We start from the raw sequence: 13,908 nt of genomic DNA on the forward strand, positions 1-13,908 counted from the left end.
CCTTCCTGAAGTACTGCAAAGCCTGCAGCCTAGGAGGGGGAGCCAGGACAGACAGCTTCCCAGGAGACGTCTAATACAATCTTCTCTGAAGGAACCATTTCCAGAGAAAAAAAGGACCCACTTCTGATGGCTCGGCAAAATAACAAATAAACTGCGACAGGAGCAACAGGTGGATGCAAAGGGCAAGTGCACAGACCTAAGGCTGAAGGTGGTTTGTGGAAAACTCAGGTCAATAAGCACAGTGGAAAGCTTCCGTTGAGATATTTTCTTTCAGCTGGAAAAACGTTAAGTTATTCTTCATAGAAAATATTGAGCCTTAGTCAAATGCAAAACAAACCCTGAAAAAAATAAAGGGTTCAGATTTTGTTTGCTAAAAGCAAAGAAGAAAAAAAAAAAGAAAGAAAAGAAAAATAAAGGTTTTTTCTTTCAGGTGGACAAACCTTAAATGATTCTACAAAAAAAAAAAAGGAGGGGGGGACACACTGTTTTTTAAACTTGGCATAAAAAAATTTGGTGGACAAAACCAAGCACTTCACAAATCACTCTAAACCCCCCTGTGGGGGAAACAAAGCAGAATCACCATGGTTTGGAGGTGGCAGGCTGTCGCCGGGGCTGCAGCAATGGTGGCTGCAGGCGGCAGATGGTGCTGTGACAGGAGGACACCAGTGCAAGCGAGGGATGCAGCAGCAGTGAAGTCCTGCACAGCTGCTCCGTTTCGGCTGCGAGAGTGGGCCCGGCTGTGCTGGAAGCCCTCCGCTGGCTGTGAATTTTGCTCTGCTAGGTGAGGAAATGAACCTCGTGATTTCAGACCCACATCCAGCCTCATCTGCTTCTTTTAGAGGATCTAGAAAAGGTGTCATGCCCGCGAGAGACAGGCTGAGGCATTAAATGAAGAAGCGGAGGAGCAGAGGTGGAAGCTGCTGTAACTTCGATGGGGCAGGGCTGGGTGGCCAAAACCCTCCTGTGTGACCTGGAGCCCCTGCAGCACCCACAGCAGGGGTTTAAATTGCAGTTAACCCAGCCTTTGGGCACGTCTGGGAGATGAGGCACGCGACGCCTTTGCAACAGTCACTGGGGTCACAGTGCTGCAGAGCAGATTGCACCGTGGGGAAGTCTACGGCTTACTCTTGTATGGAAACGCTGCCCCACAGTGCTTCAGTGGAACCTCCCTGCTCCTTAATGCAACAGCAGCACATATGCATTTCTGCTATTTTTCAGTGCCGGGTACCAGTGTCCTGTCTCCACTGGGCACATCCGCCCCACTGTGCCCCAGGAGCTACCCCACAGAGGGAAAAATACCCTGTAAAAGCAATTCCCACAATCAGGACAGGTCTGGTCCTGATAAACAGCTCTTAGCTATTCAGCATCAGCAGGACATGGTCCCTGTACACCCCATGGGGACTACTTGCACTGAAGCCCTGAGGGGCTGGCTGTTGAGTCACCATTCACTGTTGGGTCCCAAGGACTCACAGGCCAGCCCTGTGGCTGATGCAACGCTCCATACTCTGGCCAGGTTAATCACAGCAAGTTTATTGGGTCTATGTAGGCTGACTCCACCTCCAGTAGAGCAGGCCAGTGGATACTTACAGAGAAGTACAAAACCTGGGTGAATTCAGAGCAAACCACACCTTGCTGTTGTCTCCCAGCAGCCCGTGGCTTACAGCTTCCACTGTTCAGAGGCTGTATCCAGGCGATTGAGTGCACCAGAGACCAAGGACCTTTTCTACAATGAGTCTGCCAATCCTTTCTGAATCCATGTGTATGTCCTGTAGTAATCATTCTACTGACAAAGAGGTGGCGATGACTGTCCTTCTTGCATTATGTCTAGCCCCAGCTTGGCTTTCTCAGCCAATCCGAGAACCACTGTGTGGCCAATGTAACTTCCTTGGAAACAAATCACTCTTTCTGACTTGCTGATCTCTTCTTCACACCTGAACTGAATGTTCTCCACAAGAGAGAAGAAGGCCTGATCTTTAGGACTTCAACCAAGGTTCACTGAAGTCAATGGAAAGACCGACAGTGATTTTGACAAGCCTACAAGCACATCGTTGGAATGATTTTCTTCTGGACACTCAAAGGCCACCATGAACAAATTCCTCATTTGCTCTGATGCCTCTCTTTTGTAATCTTGATGAAGATTAGGATTTCAAGAAGCAGGTGTGAAAACCTGGCAGCAAGGTGTGGACTCAACAGTGTTGCTCCTCCTGTTCTGTTTCTTTTGTGATGCTTTCTTCTGTCAGCTCAAAATTCACTTGGGGTGCTTCATGGTTGACAAGCTTTACAAGCATGTCCTCACGGATCTTACCATTCAATTCTTTCTGTGTCCTTTCCAACTGCAATGGACTTTTTGCTTCTAATATTTGTCACTGTCACCTGTGTAAAGGAAATGTTGAAGCATTTCCCCTGTCTCCCTCAGCACGCCACACAAGACTTTTCCTTTTTACCTTCCTATTCCTTCGTTGGCTTCACTAATTACTTTATTATTTCAAAAGGCTCTTAGCTGGGTGTTCCCAAAGTCGGCTTTTCCAAAGGACCTCTCCTCTGATCAGTGCTTTCCTTCTGATGTATCCCGAACTCCTCCAAAAAAACAGAAAGGCCTTTTTCATCCACTGTACTGTTTGCAAGTCTTGGCTGTGATCAACAGCTACTATGAATAAGGCTGAACAACTCAAAAGACTGCAGATTGTGGTTCTGGTGGTTGAGTGCCATTTAGAGCAGCCAGAAAGAGCCTCAGAGGGGGCCAGGATGGCAGCAGAGACCAGCTGGGCACAAGCTGGCCTTGGCCATACCCTCCTGCCCTCTCCAGGCCATGGCCAACAAGAGCAAGTGTTGTCAAGGGAAGGAGACAACTTTATACAGATGCTGGATGACTCCATAGGTGTGTGGGAATGCAGCAGTCACACTTTAAATCTAAAGTGTTTTATTAGCTGAGCCAGTAAATACCACCACAGTAAATCCATCAACAAACCACTGAAAAAGCAACCTAACCTGCCACTTCTCCACATACAAATGAAGGAGCTTTTATGTCTCCTGAAATTAAATAAAAAAGAAAATGCCGTATCATTCCAGCGAGATGGTTCAGCAACTTCAGCCAGCCAGAAGTCAGCATGTTCACAGATAACACACGAAGGCAGTCAGTTTCCCTGTCGAAGGGGGAAGCAATACAGGCATTCCCACTTCCAGGTGTTCTCCCTTGCCTGAAACCTCTTTGCTTTGCCCCCGCACATGCTGGGGTGTGCTGGCTCCCCAAGAGGCTCTCCCCACAACCAGAGTGCATGCACTGCTGCTCGCCCCGCTGCCCCCCCGCATCCTTCGGCCATCTTTCACCCCCCTCCTGCAGCCTCTCTTGCACACGCTCATCTTTCAGAGTGCTAATTAGAAGAGGTATTTAGGTAAGCTGTGGAATCAATCACCGCTCAGGAGAGTGCCCACATTCCCCTTCTGCTCCAACCCCCCCGCCGCTGGCCTTCCCTGCCACCTCCTGTTGCCGGCAAAGGACTCCTCAGCACCATATGCTTTGCCTAATGAAACGTCAAAATGTCAAACTAAGAGGAATGTATCTCGCTTCCCAGACAATTACCACTGCCTCTGCAGCATTTGGGTAAAAGAGCCTGTTCATCTCATCTTCATCTCATTCTCATCTTTGCCCCTTACCATGTGCAAGGGAGCTTGTGGCCAGCTAGCCACAGAGGTTTGCTTCATTGCTCCAATGCCCTGTTCAGGTCCAGACATCTGAGCCCTGAAATGTCATTATAAAGCCTAAACAGCATGTGAAAAATAGCCAAGCTGCCAGCAATCACATAATCCAGCTGTTGTATCCTTTGGCTCATCTGTCCCAGGCGCTAGCAATAACTTACGCAGAACTGTCTTGAAATCAAACCCCAAACTCCTCGTGTTTTCTTTTCACTTTGCTGGCACAATGGCAGCAAAAGTGGAACATCCGGGAGAGAAACCATGTTTTTCTCTTTAAAGTCATGGGAAGTCCTTTGAACTGCTCAACACAATGGCAAGAAGCGTGAATCAGGCTAAACATACCTCTCCCAGGGCTGACGGTACAACAAACCACTTCAGCTTCGTTCTCATGGTTACCAGGAGCTTAGCGAAGCCTTTGATGTGTCATTAGAGCCCCTGTCATTACCTGCGTCGTGCTGCAGGATGAGGGAGAGTCTCAGTCCAATTTCTGGGACGCAAATGTAATAATCCCTTGGTGTATGTGTGGTACAAAAACATGACAGCACCCTGCACAGCAGAACCAACTTTGTTTATGCCAGGGATATTGCTTGAGTTTTGTCCTGATTTCTCCTCTAGGAGATTCATTAATAACCACAGTCAGGCCGAATAGTGTTTACGGTTTAGGCTGTGTGAGAATCTAGGTTAGGTTTAATTGCTGGGGTTTGAGCTTGAAAGCCAAATTGCTTCTAGGATCCTTGTGCTGGATCTGAAAGCACTGAATTCACTTTGCATCTTCTCCCAGCCCCTGGAGATTTCAGCCCATGATGGCAGAAATGCAGCGAGATAAGGTGATCTCTGAAGATTTCTTCCTCCTGGGACAGCTTCCTTACAAAAGTCTGCCTTCACAAAACCAAGCCTGGAAAACATGATTTCTACCTTTGGATCCATTCTGGAATCTGTAAGGCAGGGAAAAGCAGGCTGTGCAAACCTCACCTCATCTATTCATCTGCTTGCAGATATTTAGCAGTCTAGCTTTGATCTGCTTGGGTCCATTTATGCTGTTGTCTAGGATCATCCCTGACATGGGATGCAGTCAAATAGTTTCCAGTCCATACTACCCAGAGGAGCTGGTGCTGGCATGTCCCAGCTGCTGCTCTTGCAGAAAGGAAAATGATGGTTGCACCTCCATTGTGTGGAAGGGTTCTGCAAGCTCCAGCCTACAGCTCCCAGAAGTTGCCCAGGGGTTCAAAAAAACAGGCAGTAAAAAAAACACAAAGCCTTTGCTGGAAGAGACATTGTGAAGCTCTGTGATTTCAAAAAGCAGCCTGGGAAGCTCAAACCCCTGAGCATGCCCCATTAGGTACAAGACTTGTTATCTGGGGTTCAACTGCCCTGGTAGGACTGCACGTGTCCTGGGTGCCTTTGTACTCAGCTTTCCCTCCTGTTCTGCCTCTGCCTCACCCAGGAGTTCACTGACCCTCCTTCCCACATGCTCGTCCACTGCTGCTGACTTTCCATTGTCTTTAGCAATACAGGTCCTTGAGGCAGTCTTTGGGCATGCAGCTGAATGTGTCAGCCTGGCATTAAAGAAAACATCCTTTAAGTGCGTAACTTGAGCACATATTGACTGGGAACCACTCTGACAATAACCACAAAGCCTCAACATGCCACTCTGACATTCCCTGTGAAGAGAAGGAGAGCTCTTTAAAGCCTGGATTCACAAAGTTGAATCCCATCGGCACACCATTAAGCTTTCACTATTTTCATATACTTCAAGGCCAGGAAGAACCAGAACATTATCTATGTGCCCCATACAATTCGAGCCAGAGAGTACATCCAGAGATTGCTGCAGCAGTTGAGTTTTCATCTGTACCTTATGTAAATCCATGCACAATTCCCAGTTTGTTTTACTCAGGTCTGACACCAGAGCTTTGAGGCCCTACCTGGGCTTTTGTGAACTACTTGGATCTTGTAGGGGCTCCACAAACAAGCCTGCAGAGGCAGGGCTACATAATAAAACTGTGTTCCCCATGCCCTCTAAGGTATCCAGAGTAGCAGGGAAGAGGCAGAGGGATCAGTAATCCTGTCCCTTCCTCAGTAGCCAGAAGGAGGTGAATAGAGAAATGCAATTTTGTGCTGCGGTCACAAAGGCCATCTTGTCACGCAGGTGCTAAGGCCTGAGTCAGTGATCAGATGTTTGCACTGTGATGTTGCACTGACCCATGAGGAGGCTGTGCTGCGACTAAAGGAAATCTCTGGACGCTCAGCTACAGCTGTTGTGTGACTTGTTGAAGCTCAGGTCAGTGATAAAGAGGCTCTCTCCAGGAGCTATAAATATTGTCACACAGGTGTAATTTTGCTGGATGCATGTGTCAGAGTTGCTGTTCCACCAGAGCAACTTCATCTATAAATGTATGCCTTGACTAAGAGAAGTTGGCTTTCACAGCAGGATAAATAGCAAGAGACATGCCCCTAATTGCACATCAGCAGAACTGATCCCTCAAGGATATTGGCTGGTACAAGGTAAAGGAGTAGGATATGTCTCAGGAGTCAAACTGCATGGCAATCTACCAGTCTAGACAGAGCTTGCAAGGGATCACTTGGGCAGTCCTGCCAGTCCAGGGGAAATCTGGTGGAGGTCCAAACCCACTCCCTAGTCAGTAGGACAGAATGTGCCTCTTCGGGATGTGCACTTTGCTGGATGTCAGCTCTGTGGGGCTGAGATTGGCTTCATGGTCCTGCTCCTTCCTTTGAGAAGGACACATGTGCATGCCCCTGTGCGGGGGGGGACAACAGTGAATGTGTCACTTGGATATAAAACATGAGTCTCCTTCCAGCCCTTTCCTGGGAGGAGGTTTCAAAGCACTTAACAAGGGAGGGTAATACCATCATCATCATTTTACAGGGGAATTGAGGTGTGCGTGCCTATGAGTGGCAGAGCCAGGTAGGACTTGGTGTCTGAGCCTCAGCCTGAAGCACAGTCCTGGACCATGCAGTCTGTGCCCTTGCATTTTCCTTCCTGAGCCTCACTCAGAAGACCCTCTGTGGCCCTGAGCAGACATTTCCTTCAGCAGCAGTGAGAAGGGCAATCATCAGATGCACCAGGACAGACATACCATCCTTGATAAGTTGAACTGCAAACCCAGAGCTCTGCTTCACCCCTGACACACTGTCCCAGGCAGTGGGCAGTGCTTTCCAGGTGGCCATCTGGCCAGCTCTAACCACATCTCCAGCATCAGGCTGGTCCAATACTGCCCAGAGCCTCACCAGGATAGCTTCACACACATCTGCACAGCAGCAGTCTGTACTGGGTAAGGAAAAGATCTCCATGCACTACGGCTCCTGGTACTGTGCAATACAACACATGACAAAGGGCCTCACATCCAACCCTCGACCTTTGGGTATCTCTGAGTGGGCTCTTCACCTCTTACAAAGCCTTAGAGGTACATTTAAGGGGGGCAGGAGCACACGCAAAGGGAGGTCCAGACTGTCATTCATTCCCCGCTTCTTTGGGAGACAGCTAAACTGAAGGATGTGTTGAATTTATTTAAAAAGTCCCATGACTCCATTTTCTTCAAGAAGCTCATTCCCAAGAGCCTCGTGATGCTGCCATCCTGGCACCTGCCCAGCCCTAAACGGAAAAGTAAATCCAATACTTTCTCAGTCACACAAAACCTGCTGAAGCTAATGGCTGTTTGCTGAATAAAGAAGAAGTGAAATGATATAAAAGCCCTGAAATTGAGTCCTTTTTTTGCTGTCTTATGCCAGTAGCTCCTCTAATACTTTACAGTCAGACAATGATACAAACGGGGCGGGGGGGAGTGTTAGTCATCCACATGCAGGTCAGAGAGCCGGGAGCAGAACCCAGCCCTTAAGCCAAGTTGGGCTTCTCCCTTCATTTACCCCATCTGCCTCAGTAACGTGAGATCACTGATGTGTGGAGACCTAAACCCCCAGGGCACTGGCAGGATTAGCTCATATTTGAGAACTGCTGCACAAAAGCAGAGCATTGTTTATCAATGTAGGCTGTAAAACTTGCTGACACTATGTAGATTCACAGCCAGCTTAACTATGAAGAGATGAAATTCTGTCTGGTTCTCAAAAAACAGAGGTGAAAGTGCAGCATCACAGCACACAGAATCCACTATGAAGCCTGTTATTAGTTAGGATCAGCTTGAAGATGGAGGCAGAGAAAATAATTTTTGAAAGCAAAGATTTATACCTTTCCAAAACCAACTTAACACCTTTCTTGTCCATCTATGAGTAGCTTGTTGTTTCATTTATAAGCCCATTTACCCCAGAAGGCAAATTAGTAGATCAACCCCAGGTGGCAAACATTATTTATGTGGGTGAATAGCTTACAAGCATACAGGAATATCTGAATAGTTCCAGAACAAACATGCAATTAACCCAAAGGCATTTCTCTTCATGCTCTCCACCTGTTGCAGCTTAGTGATAAATGTATGTACCAGGGCTGTTCTTGAGAAATCCAGAGAAGATGACTGCCGAAGCATGGTTCCCCAACAGCAACTCATGTTTTAGAAGGAAGGCCCCAGTTGCTGGACCTCACAGTGGGGTTGCACAGGTGGTATCACTGCCTGAGGTCTCATGCTGCAGGGCTGCCTCATGTTCAGGGCTCGCATTGAGAGCTCAGCTGGGGACAACCCGGGCTGGGTTAAACTGAGAACTTCCAATGGCCTCTCCAAACCTGGCACCTCCAAAGCACAGTTTTTAATAAGCTGGTGATTTTTTTTCCTAATGATTACACAGATTTGGATTTTTGATTCCATGAAGTAGGAAAAGAAACCCCATTGTTCTCACAAGCAAGCTTGGGCTCATTAGAAGTTTCAAACAGCTCCGGTGTAACATGCTGAACAAATTTAGATCTGTTCTCAAGCTGCTGGAGAATAACAAATTCTCCTATCCCAGTATTCCCCTACCAATACTGGAAACCTGACTTCATATCCCATCAGAGATCAGGAACAAAAATAAGTCGGGTGGCACACCAACTCCACAAACTATAGATCCCAACACTTCTACCTCATCACGTAAAAGAAAAAAATCAACATGAATGATGAGAAAAAAGCTACCTGTAAAAATGTGCTTAAGTTGAGGATCAGTGATGCTGCCTAGGTAGGAAACAAGGATAGCAGGGAAAGCAGCAGGATAAGACTCAAATGTGCTAACAGTCAGTGGAAGTCTACACAAACCCTGCTGTAACATACCTTGAGGTCCCATCCTTGCCTGCCTGTGTATAGGGACCTGGAAGACCCTGGCCCAGGAGACCCAAACTTACCTCATGGTGTACAGGAGGGTGCCATTGTCCACCAGGCGCAGCAGCTTGTTGGGTGTTGTCATGTTATGGGCAACAGATTTCTTCCCGTTGTGGAAGAAGGTATCAGGAGTCCAGATCTTACTGGCCAGCAGGTTGTTCAGGGGAAGTATTTTCATGGGACCGTCAAATTTCAGCCTTTCATCTCTCCAGGATTGCCGGAAAAAGACATCAATAGTGTATTCCTTTGTGGAGAAAGAAGAGAAAAATAAGTCTTGTTTTACTCAGCTCTTCATTGCAAACAAGCCACTTCAAGAAACGGTAAGTATCTTCTGTCATTGAGCATACTGTGTTTTGGCACACCTTGGTTGACATGAAGCGTGATGCAACAAGAAGTGGGGATTAACAGCAGTGGAGAAATCTGTGGAGGATAGAGGGCATTTACCACATTTTTTATAATGACTTACATATGACGCCAAAATTTGTATTTCAATCTGTCTGACCACTGCACACAAGCTGCAATACAGCCTACAGTGGCCAGTTCTGGGATAGTCCTGCTACACCACCACCTTTATCCAGATGTTTCAGGGCAGGAAACCATTATGCGCAGCTACACGGGAATTTAAAAAGGCAAAAATAAAAGTTACTGGAGATGGAATTTGGCCAGGATACTGGTAATTACACCCCTGCTCATAAAAAAAATAAAGAAATAAAGTTTCACGACATTGTCTTAATGTTATTTTGTTCCCTAGGCCACCTCTGGAAAAGCATTGAATCAAGGACCTCACAAACTTGCATTACAAGATCCTGTGACTTTCTTTTCTTTTTTCTTCTTTTTCCTATTTTTTCCCTTTTTTTCTTTTTTTTCTCCTTTTTTTTTTCTTTCCACTAGTGTAGAAACCCATTTCCTAGGCCAAATTCCAGTTGGGGCAATTAGAAGTCACGTCTCTGAAACCCTGCAGCCAGGGCCAGCTCCTTGCTCGGTGCGTGCAGCCTTGGAAACCACTTGACCAAGCAGCAAAGGCACTACAGCTCCATGGCCACCCCAAGGCAAAATTAAATCAACTTGCCCGGTGCCTGGCATAAGGGACTGCTGTTCCCTGTGACCTGAGCCAACCCATATCCTCTGAGGGTCCATGTCACTTGTGGGAAATTCTTCAGCCCCTCAGCATGAGCTGCACCACTGCTCACCTCTATGAGACACACCTCCTCTTGCTAAGGAAGGATCTCATTAGCTCACAAGGCTTTCAGAGAGAGGCAGGGGCTTTGGAAAATCTGACTGTCCCAGCTGTTCTCCCCCTGCCATTGCAGACTCATAGTCTTTATTTACGGGTTCCTGGAGGCTGCAGGACCAACTAAACTTATCATTGTGAGTGATTTCTTTCCTGCAGCTCTTCTCAGAAGCATTTAAAAGCTGCTGCGCATCAGTTTCCTATAGGTTGTAGAAATTCCTACAGGTCTTGCAGCAGATGGCAGCTGAATGAAAGCATCTTGGTAAAGAAATTCATCCCTGCTCCCTGGCCACAGAGCCACTCCAGCTTAAATGTGAAGTTTCTGGAGCCTGGCTGGGGGAATGAAAGAGAAGATCCTACATTCCCACAGGCTCTGCCCTGTACAAGATATTCTGCCCCTTCATGGAAGCTATCTTCACTTTGTGGTTTTAAGCTCAGTAAAGGGAAAAAAAAAAAGGAATGAGCCTGTGTGCAGTCCCAGGAGGTAGGTTTGGGAAAAGTCCTTATCAGGAGAAGAGCTATCTTATTCAGAACTCCCTGTTTCTACTAAAAAAACAAAGAAGCAATACTTTTATAACAACTTCCCACGCCCTGTTTCTCTTCTTTTATGCTAAGGAATCATTCCCAAAGAAAAGAGAAATCATGTTCAGAGTCTTCCTCTCTTTTCTATACTTCTTTCCGTGAGAGCATCATTCCCAAGTCGCCTCTTTCAATCAGGACACTTAGTTCTACATTATGCTCTTCTCCACCTTATAGAAGTGGCTGAAAACATCAAGACTGAGTCTGTCTCCATAGTCTATCCACCAAAGCATAAAACTCCCTTAAACTTTTTTTTTTCCCCCCCTTCAATTTCCTGGGGACTGAGGCAAAGCTGCAAGAGCTCACTACTGAAGATTCAGGCATATGTCAGGTCCTATCAGGCTCTACTTTCCAAACCACACTGAAAGAGAGATTAGAAGTCCCTTGGAGCATCTCAGAGAAAAGGTCTACATGTCCTCCTCCACGCTTTGTAACCAGCTGCTCTCCTCCGCTCTCCACAGCAGCTTTACCTGCCTCTCCTCCATCATCATAATTACAGCCTCTGTCTGCATCAAGATGCACAGGAGCGGCTTTCCATTGCAATGAGTAATGGCTGTGGGAGGGACGGGAGCGAGATCACCAGGCAGATGCAAGCGGGGAAGGAGGGACTTCCCCACTCCTGAGATGAAAGGAACCACCACAGAAGAGCAGGCTCTCCCCACGCTTCCCAAGGAGATGGGGTTTCTCTCTCTCATGTTTCTGAGTGCATTTAGTACCAGAATGGCACATTAAAACACATTTGGTATGCATTTGTAAAACACATGGAACTAAAGCACGCAAAGGGGAAATAATTTATTATTCTTTAACTGTCTTCCTAATTTTAAATTCATTTTGTCAAATCACATTGCAGAGAATACCTTCCTCTTCAATACTTCATATTTCTTCTTCACAGTTCATTATACACACTCCCTTAATCAAATATGCTCCACCTTGGAAGTAATTATCAGATACTCCCCAAGGGCTAAGATTGCTGAATATATTATGGGTCTCCGCTGCTGTAGGAAAGCAAGTGAGATAGAGAGAGAATTCAGATGCGATTAATACTCTTGGCCATGCTGACATCAGGTTAACTTCTAACCCTGGAAGGGAATGGTCTTTCCAAAGCAGGATGGGGTTGCGTGATGGGGCTAGCACCTCAATGAAACACAGATTTTATTCTCCCCCAACTCCTCCACTTGCTAGCATGGGGCTGTCAGCGGGGCAGCTGAAGAGATCTTCATGGCCATGTCAACACAGAAAATGAAACCCTCCCAGCTCCAGAGGGGCCACGACAGCCGCAGGACATTACTCCTGCCTAACCTAGCTGATGAGAGCAATGCCTGCTCCCTCTCCCAAAGTGGGCTCCCTCCAAGGCCAGGACTGCCCACTGCTGGCCTGGGCTGTGCCAGCACCAGGTCACCTCTGGGACTGGACGTGCAGGAAGGTCTCAGTCCTGAATGCGTGACTGTCCTCACGTGGCATCCTCAAAATTTTGAGCAACCATGAACAGCCAACTCTTCTCTGTGCGCCTGGATGCATGTGGAATATGAGCTGCAAGAAATGCTGTTGAGAAAGCTCACTATTAATTATGCTCCACAGTCCTGTTTTAATTAGAAGACAAACTGTTGTGGGAATACAAGCCTAAACTCAGACCTCAGGCCTTTTCATTAATAATTTTCCCTGAACATGACAAAATATTGCAATCAGCTCACTCTTTTTCTTTTTTCTCTTTTGCCTCCCTTCTGGTTCAAGCACTAAGGACAGTTTGATGGTGAACCATCCTCTTCTGGCACTGCCACCAAAACAGGCCAGATTCTGGCATCCTCCCCTCTTCCCAGGAAGCACCCTCCTTCCTCCACGCACAGTCAGGACAAGGAAAGCTGGCTACAGTGAAGGTGTTTGTCAAGGCATGTAATGGGTGGAGCATGTACAGGTCTTGGTCCCATGGGCAGACCTCCCCATTTCATTAGGTTGCACTTGCAAGAAGGAAAAAGACCCTAAAGCCTGCAGTGTGCTTGAGTGGTGCAAAGGCGTCAACCCTTCAAGGTTGCATTATCAATTGGTTTCTAAAAGCCCGAACCCACCTGAGAAACAATCCCTGTCTACCACCCACACCAAGCTCCCCCTGGCTTGCAAGAAGATGATGAGGCCCACTCGTGCCCGGGCAGTCAGCTGGGATGCTTGCTCATGTTCTTGTCATTTAGGAGAATCCTGCTTTTGCCCAGACTGTCGAGGGACAAGGGTGGGACGTGTCCGCTGCGGCTGTAGGAGAAGCCATCCCTCCCCAGGAGGCGATGAGCCAGTGGCACCTACCATATCTGTGTCGGAGACAGGGCCAAAACTTGTCACGTAAATGTCGGTCTTGACTTCAGTTACGCTGTCTGGGACAAAAAAAAAGGGGAAAAAAAGCAGTTAGAGAACTGAATTTGCTTGTATAGGGAAGGGTTTGGGGTTTGTTATGTGGTGGTTTTTCCTGCCAGGCGCCTCCCTGGCGAGCCCTCAGCAAGCCGGCATCATGCTCTCTGCTGTGCCCTGAACAATGGCCGATTTTATCACTCGTAATTGGTCAAATTAATCTCTGATGTAATTCTGCTACTTTCCACACTTACACCAAGGATGAATATGTCCCACACAGCCAGACAATGTGTATTTACGAAATGTATGCAGCTACACGATACATAATGTGGTACAGATCCACACGTTTTCAGTACAGAGGTAAGCCCTGATGCTTTGAAACTCCTTTTAATCTGAAATCCCTTTGTGTCTCCCAGCCTGATAAACAGCCTAGCAATGTTCCACCAGTTTTAGGAAACCCTGGGTTTGTTACAGCTTCAGGCTTATCTGTATGTAAAAAGAATCAATATTCCAATTGCCTTTTACTGCCATTGTGTTTGCTGTTCTCCTAAGTGCCTCGCTCCTGGTGAGAGGCTGCTCTTGCAAAGCTGCTGCTCGCCTGCATCACACGCTCCCCTGCATCCCAGGCTGCGACACCCTCGTGGATGCTGAACAGCAGCCTCACTGCCCCAGCAGAACCACAGAGCCCAGTTCCTGTCCCGAGTGCTAAAACCCAGGGGCAATCTTAATCACATGCCTTCAGGTAAAGATAAACTGAAGTGCTTTGCAGAACACAGCCACAAGCACATGTGCCAAACAGCACATACAGCTCTCATTCTT

General features: G+C 47.3%; 1 protein-coding gene across 3 annotated transcripts in view; it reads right to left on the reverse strand.

Annotated features, from left to right (window-relative positions):
- The window catches only part of GABRA3 (gamma-aminobutyric acid type A receptor subunit alpha3), a 78,756-nt gene that overhangs the window by 25,705 nt on the left and 39,143 nt on the right, over window positions 1-13,908 (reverse strand). For all 3 annotated transcript variants that reach the window (XM_029996743.1, XM_029996744.1, XM_029996742.1), the window contains exons 4-5: window positions 13,048-13,115; window positions 8,969-9,189 (exon numbers count right to left, since the gene is read on the reverse strand). In XM_029996743.1, the coding sequence (XP_029852603.1) occupies window positions 8,969-9,189; window positions 13,048-13,115 (289 nt within the window). The remainder of the gene's footprint in view (window positions 1-8,968; window positions 9,190-13,047; window positions 13,116-13,908) is intronic.

The sequence above is a fragment of the Aquila chrysaetos genome, chromosome 21, assembly GCF_900496995.4.
Source record: "Aquila chrysaetos chrysaetos chromosome 21, bAquChr1.4, whole genome shotgun sequence".
Classification (NCBI taxonomy): domain Eukaryota; kingdom Metazoa; phylum Chordata; class Aves; order Accipitriformes; family Accipitridae; genus Aquila; species Aquila chrysaetos.